Source organism: Pygoscelis adeliae, unplaced genomic scaffold, assembly GCF_000699105.1.
Source record: "Pygoscelis adeliae isolate BGI_AS28 unplaced genomic scaffold, ASM69910v1 Scaffold21, whole genome shotgun sequence".
Lineage (NCBI taxonomy): Eukaryota > Metazoa > Chordata > Aves > Sphenisciformes > Spheniscidae > Pygoscelis > Pygoscelis adeliae.
This window is the reverse complement of record NW_008824243.1, coordinates 10,492,856-10,499,553: the sequence shown is the minus strand read 5'-3', so window position 1 is coordinate 10,499,553 and position 6,698 is coordinate 10,492,856. Positions and strand designations below refer to the sequence as shown.

General features: G+C 51.2%; 1 protein-coding gene across 1 annotated transcript in view; it reads right to left on the bottom strand.

Moving 5' to 3' along the window:
* Positions 1–6,249, bottom strand: part of ACAN (aggrecan) — a 30,117-nt gene extending 23,868 nt beyond the window's left edge. The window contains exons 1-6 of the mRNA XM_009335234.1: positions 6,180–6,249; positions 5,257–5,628; positions 3,764–3,938; positions 3,076–3,203; positions 2,176–2,469; positions 4–425 (exon numbers count right to left, since the gene is read on the bottom strand). Coding sequence (XP_009333509.1) covers positions 4–425; positions 2,176–2,469; positions 3,076–3,203; positions 3,764–3,938; positions 5,257–5,628; positions 6,180–6,249 — 1,461 coding nt within the window. The remainder of the gene's footprint in view (positions 1–3; positions 426–2,175; positions 2,470–3,075; positions 3,204–3,763; positions 3,939–5,256; positions 5,629–6,179) is intronic.
* Positions 6,250–6,698: the final 449 nt, after the last annotated feature.

The window sequence follows — 6,698 nt, the reverse complement described above, 5'->3', positions numbered from 1 at the left end:
GGCAGACTCTAGTCCTGGTGTGGCAGTCACCCCCATGGCCTCTTCCACCGAGCTCACCTCTGCTGTTTCAGTGGTGATGGCAGTGCCTAAGGCTATGGTGGTGACCTCTTCGGGTACAGCCCACACCCCTGTGACATCCCCCCTGGTCACGTTCTCCTCCTCTGGGGCAGCTGTCTCTACTGTGACACTGGTGGCGAAGAGGTCCGGCAGCACAGTGAAGCCCTCGTACAGCTCGGTGGCGGTGGGTGTGATTTCAATGGGCTCCAGGGTGGCGATGCTGCCACGGGCCTCCTCCTCCGTGGCATTGCGTGGCAGAGGTAGCTCCACTTCGGTCTGGGTGACGGTCTGGACAGTGAAAGCGCTGCCAAGCTCGCTTCCCGTCTCATCGATGAACTGCCCTGGGACCAGAGTCTCAACGTCGTCCCCTACATCAGGAGACAAAGCAGCGATCAGAGAGGACATGGTCAGTCTAGCAAGGTGTACTGCGCTGGTGCTGCCTCCGAGAAGAAGCTGGGTGTTTGCTGGCTCTGAGAGGAGCAGGGAAATCATGACGGTCTGGTGAAAGAAATGGTTTTCCTTCCTCCACAATGGCTCTCTACAACACCCCAGCAGGGAAGGTACCAAGGCTGGTAAATCAGAGAGGACTTCTTTCCCTGCTCTCCTCCCAGCTCTCCTTCCCGGGAACACCTTGCCCATATCCAAGTCTGCACTGACCTCTAGTGCCTGCTGCAAGGAATTTAAGGTGGCCGGAGGGAAGTAGGAGAGCTTGGATAACCTCCACAGCAGGTCTGAGCTGTGGGAGAAAGACAACTGGATCCTCACACTCAATGCATGAAGTCTCACCAGGATCACTATCTCCTTCTGCTCTGCCCAGGCGACGACTTAAGAGCTCATCAGATGTAAGCATGCTAACCCCATCACCAGGACAGCCAAGGCCACTTGTTGTACCAAATACATTCAAACAACTCCCACCTTTCCCCTCCAAAATCACTTTTCTGCTCAAATCACATCCCTTGAGTGTAGGAGAACGTGCTTAACACGCCACTGAGCAGGTTAGCCTACAGCAAGGATGGTGGTTTAAAGAGCAGCATAAAACAGAACCAGGCAGGTGAGCGAGGGATGGGGTATCTTGGATATGCAGCAAGGCAGGTCTCAGCTGGGGAGGGAGAGATAATGAGACACTGTCAGGCTTTTCCCCTAATACTGCTTTCTCTGCTCTATTTATTTCCAATTCCGTTTTCCTGCTAGTTCATTTTAGCCAGTACCTCTCAGACCTCAAGGGATTCAGAGAATTAGGTAGAGATGCTCAGACAAGTTCTGGCTGTACTCAGCAGCTTCAGATGCATACCCTGAGGTAACCAGAAGGCTGTGGCTTGGTGGCCCAGTCTTTAGGTTGGCCACGTAGCTGGATAACTCCAAGGGGCCTGGGAGGTTTTACAGGGCCTCCTGACACACTGATCACACATGCGTCTGGGCACAATAGGTCTGCATCAAAGGGATTTCAAAACGTATTTTAAAATATTGTTATTTTTTTAAAGATGACAATCCTATTTGAATGTTAGCCTCTGGTTTCCCTGTATAGACCATATACCACTGTGCTTCGCCCCCTCCTTGCTGCAGGGACAAGAGTACAATTAGAAGAAAGGGAGTAGCTCGGATGCTCTCCACCTCCTAGGTGCAATTCTGCTCCATTTCTAATTGCCGGAGACTGCTGCAGTCTCCGATTTATCCCAGCATGGAAACCCAGGCATGTGTCTGTACCACATCACAGCACTATACACATCTTCAGGGTCAGATCTGTTCTCTTTTTCCTTCTCTTCCATCTTCAGCATTCAAAGTCCTGTACCTGAAGCACCTGAGCTCTGTTCCATGTCTCCTGGAGAGCTACCAAAGCTGGAAGGCGTGGGAGGACCAGAGAGAAGAGGGCCGTGTTACACCCACCTCCTCAGAGCCCTCCCGTACAGGGCAGGCATCCGTGCTCTTTCTGGACTCTGCTTCCTACCTGAACATGAACGGGGGACTAAGTCCTTTGCCAAACCTGCTTTCCCCCTTGCTTTTAAAAAAAAAACAAACCCAAAACAAAACAGCAAGAGGTTAGCTCTGGCCAGGGAGCTCCTGCTTGCTGATATGTAGAGACATACGTATTGCTTAGTCCCACAGCCTCGATGCACTCACCGCTATAGCAGATGGCATCGTAGCGAGAGTGGGGGTGAGGGTACCCTGTTTGGTTGACGTACAGGTACACCGTCCGCACGCCCACCAGGTTTCCTCCGCAGTTGGGCCGTGCTCTGGAAATGGGGTAGCGGACGCTGCGATCGGCCAGCCAGCCTGCGCTGCACATGTCCATGCCGTCCTTCCAGGCCAAGTACAGCTCTCCTGTGGTGGCCAAACGAGCTCCCAAACTGCGGCATTTGTCGAAAGCTTCTTGGAAGGTGAACTTCTCAGGGTCGGTGGCATAGAAGACTTTACCTGCAGTCACACCATCCGTTAGCACAGGAATTAGCTGTAGAATTTAATCCCGATACCCTTTCTTTCCCCTTCCCACTCCTGACAGTCTGGATAAGATGAAAAGTCCTGTGTATTACAGCTGAACTGCAACCCCTTGTTGGTGACTGTCTATAAAGACCAGAAGAAAGGGAGCCTTGCAGACCGAATACAACTGGAGCAAAACGCATCAAACCAGCTGGAGCCACAGGGCAAGAGGAAGATAAAGGACAATTTCAGTTCTGACGTGCTGAATATTTCAATGGATCCCTGGCATAAGTATGGGTGATGGACACGCCTGAATGTCACACCCTCAAATGGATGACCAGAGACACGCAGGATGGCATGGGCTCTGGTGGAGGCTAGACGGACTCCACCCGCTGTACTGCATTAGTCATTTGACATTAAAATTGTCCAAGGTCTAACAAAGAGACTGTAGAGAACACCTGGCCTTGCTGGGCTATGTGCTTTTTCATCTTTAACCCGTTTTGCCTCTAGGCCCTTTGCTTCTGTATTTACTGTTGTCCAGTCTGGGCATGATCAGAGCTTTGGCTGCTTCTGCGTCTAGTAACAATAAAAGCCCCAAATTACCTTGCATTTGCTCTGCATAGCAGTAAACATCATAGGTTTCATCTGGCTCGCGGACACCGTAGGTTCTCACTCCAGGAAATTCATCCTTGTCACCGTAGCAGCGCTCCCGGGGCCAGTGGATGGGGTACCTGGGGGAGAGAGGGTGCATAAGGAGTTGGGGGGGCAGGACCCTGGCAGCCGCAGCGAGGCTGGGAGGGAGCTGCTGAGCACTGCGCAGTGTGATGCTTCATGGCTTTTCCTGGGTTATGGGGAAGGGGAAGGATGATCTGCTGTCCTGCCCTCCCTCTGATGGTCCTGAGCGCAGCAGGTCCCTGGGAGCATCGGCCAAAGACAACAGGCCAAGGTGCCTCCCTCGTGGGGGATGCACAGCTCGGTACGGCTGAGCCACACTTGTGGGTCTTGGCATAGCATCTGTTTTGTTCCCGGAGGATGAAGGATCAGGATTAAGCCATTGTTCGCTCAATGTCACCACCGGCTGAGGAGGACAGTGGTCACTCTACTTTCCTACTATAGATTCCCTCCTGGCAGAGAGTGGCTTGCTACCCACCACCTCCCTCTGCACACCAGCAATTACAACAGCCGCTATTTAGCAACAGTTTGTCAACCGTTTTCAGTTGGTGGCTTCATTACAGAAGTCCTTCCCTAATGACCCTGCCGTGGCTCTCCTTTCCCCACCACTGTTCATTACCTGACAGTCTGATCAGCCAGCCAGCCAGCATCACACTGCTCGTACCCATCCTCGTAGGCAGCTTGCAGCTGCTCGGGAGTAGCAATGACAGCGCTGTTCTGGATGCAGGCCTGCTTTGCTTTCTCGAAGTTCAAGGTGTACCTTGTGGAGATTGCTCTGTAGTGGAATACGATGCCTGGAAAACACGATGGCCATCACTCACACATCTGCTAGAGAGGAACCAGCCCCTTTCCTCCCAAAGAAGTTAGGGATTCAGAGAACAGAGACTACATGTCAACTAGGAACAATGAACTATTTATGCTGATTGTCTGTATTTGAGCATCTCAGGCCAAGGGTGACTTGATGGGCTCCTTTCACAGGACCTTGTGGAGCACATTGGTGACCTAGGACAGCGACTGCTCTCCCATGGTGCTGTAACAATGTCACGGTGCATTAAAAGCCTGCACCTGAATAGTAGTGTGAACACTGGGAGGAAACCCATCGCCCAGAACGCAGAGCTATGTTGCTGTCAGAAGGACTCAATACTTTCCTGATACAGCTCTGTGCAGTGTTTTAAATGCATGGTTCAGAAATCAGCCAGTGGGGTGGAGCAGGGACCGTGCTGCTGTGCAGGTTGGAAAGCTGCAACCCCTCAAGGTCCTGCTCAGGACCAAGGGTGCAGGGTGTCACCCACCATACAAACACGCAGGAAACAAGAGGTAAATCCACTTGAAATCTCCAGATCTGCTGCAAACTTCTCTGAGTTGTACTTTTTGATGAACAGGGACCTTCACAAAGGATGGCTATCTGTACACTCTGATCTGGCCTGAGCAGACCATGAAGTGGAAAATTCACCAGGAGGCAATGAGGGGGCTCCCAGCCTCCACTGTCAGCTATAGGCTCCAGTGTACGCGACCAGCAGAGACCCACTGGTTAACCGTTGTAGTGGAAGCTGTCTCCCTGGCCTACACTGAAAGCAAAACCCACGATAAATATAAGGATTGTAGGAAACTTAACTTTTGCTATTTTATCCACCGATTACTAGGATGGACTTTGCAAGACTATGGGGAAAGTTTTTCCAGAACAGACCGATTCTCCAGCTGAGGGCATCCCATCTCCTAAAATGTTTGGAAGAAATAAATGGTCTTATAACAGCCCTGACCCAGCTTCACGCCTCTGAGCAATAGCCCAGCGTATCCAGTACCACCTCCTGCCAAGGACGTCGTTTTGCTGTCTCTGTAACTCACCTTCTGCCAGAAGAGTAATTTTATTGCCATATATTCTGCCATGAGTCATTTTACTGGTTTAAACAAACCAGTCTGGTCCTAGCCTGCTAAAGTAAATGCCTGGCCCATGGCTTCTGCTCATCTGCCCAGGGCCTCATCTGTGATCCGACCTAAAGGATTTATGCCTACGGGGAGAGCAGCACCTCCTCTGCCCATATATTTCTTCCTCCCTTCTGCCCAGGCCAGGCAGCAAGATCTTGAGAGGAAAGAGCAAGAGCAGGATCTCACCTTTCACTAGGATCTCTATTGTGTCTTGTCTGTCCTCAATCCCGTACATCACTTCACAGCGATAAATCCCAGTGTGGTTGGATCTCAGCGCTTTGATTTCCAAGGTGGCATCGGTGGGAATGGCGGGGTAATTGGGCAAAGAGATCGCCTCCCTGTACTCGGTGTTGAGACGGATTTTCCCACCGGTGGCCACTAGCAAGACAACTTCGGTCCCGTTTGAGAGTTTGCTCCATTTGATCCGTGGGGTCAGCAGAGCACTGGTGTCCTGTTCCTCTGGGATGTTGAAGTAACAGGGGATGTTCAGGGAGCTTCCCAGGACAACACGCAGGGGAGACTGCTCAGGTATCTTCACTTCCAGGCCATCACTACTGTCTGCCAGTTCCCAGAAAAAGCAATGGTTACATCAATAACGCATTTAATCCAAAATATCCAGTGTTTCCATATGCTCCAACGCCTATATCTGCTTTGTAAACCTGTACCCACATATTCAGACACACCCTTTTTGATCTAGTCGGCTGGAAATAACTTGCAAAAGGGGAGTTACAACCGTGACCCTTGCGCCATGGTTGCTTTTGGGATTTGGACCAGTGCTGGATGTAGGAATGAAGGGAATGAAGGGCCCTACTGCAGTGTAGCTGCTGCCCATGATACGAGATCACACCTGATAGGGTTTAAGAAAGGGGAATGCTGAAATTCCCTTGGTTTCCCCATAAATCTGCCTTTGCCTGGAGCTATCTCCCTGGGTCCCCAAGCCCAGGAACAATGACAGACTATGGCATAGCAGCCATCCAAAGAGAAGAGCCCTGTGTGTACGCAGAGCAGATCTTGGGTACACTTATTTCTGGCAGCTGCCCACGTTTGGGGATTGGACCAGAATGCAGCACATCGCTCAGCCCCGCTTTCCCACACCCCGGGGCACGTACCTGAGAGCTCCACAGAGATGGCTGTGGTGATGACTCGCAAACACACAAACACTAATAGTAAAGTGGTCATAGTTTACCTGCAAGAAACAACACAGGGAGAAAGGATTTATGACAGCTGTATGTTCACAGGGAGCCGAGTGCTGCGGATGCTGCTGCGGGGCAGTGCAATGCTTTCAGCCGCCCCGTAAGCCTCCTACATGTGGCTGGCACTGAAAGCCGGTCCTTGGGGAAGGATGCTGTCTCCAAGTGCCTCTTGCTTCAGGAAATGAGTCCATGAGACAAATAAATAAGATGCTCTGCTATGTACAGCAGACTGAAGTGTTGTTATATATCACTTCTTATATTTCTCTCCCATTCTCTCTCTTGTGATTCAATCTTCCCTGTGGAGCAGAAAGACAATTTTCCAACATTTTCACACTTATTATGTGTTTACTCAAGAGGGACCATCACGTCCACTAAGCCTTCTCCTCGGAACAGGAGCTGCCCCTCACCAGCATCCTCCATCCAAGCCAGCAGTGG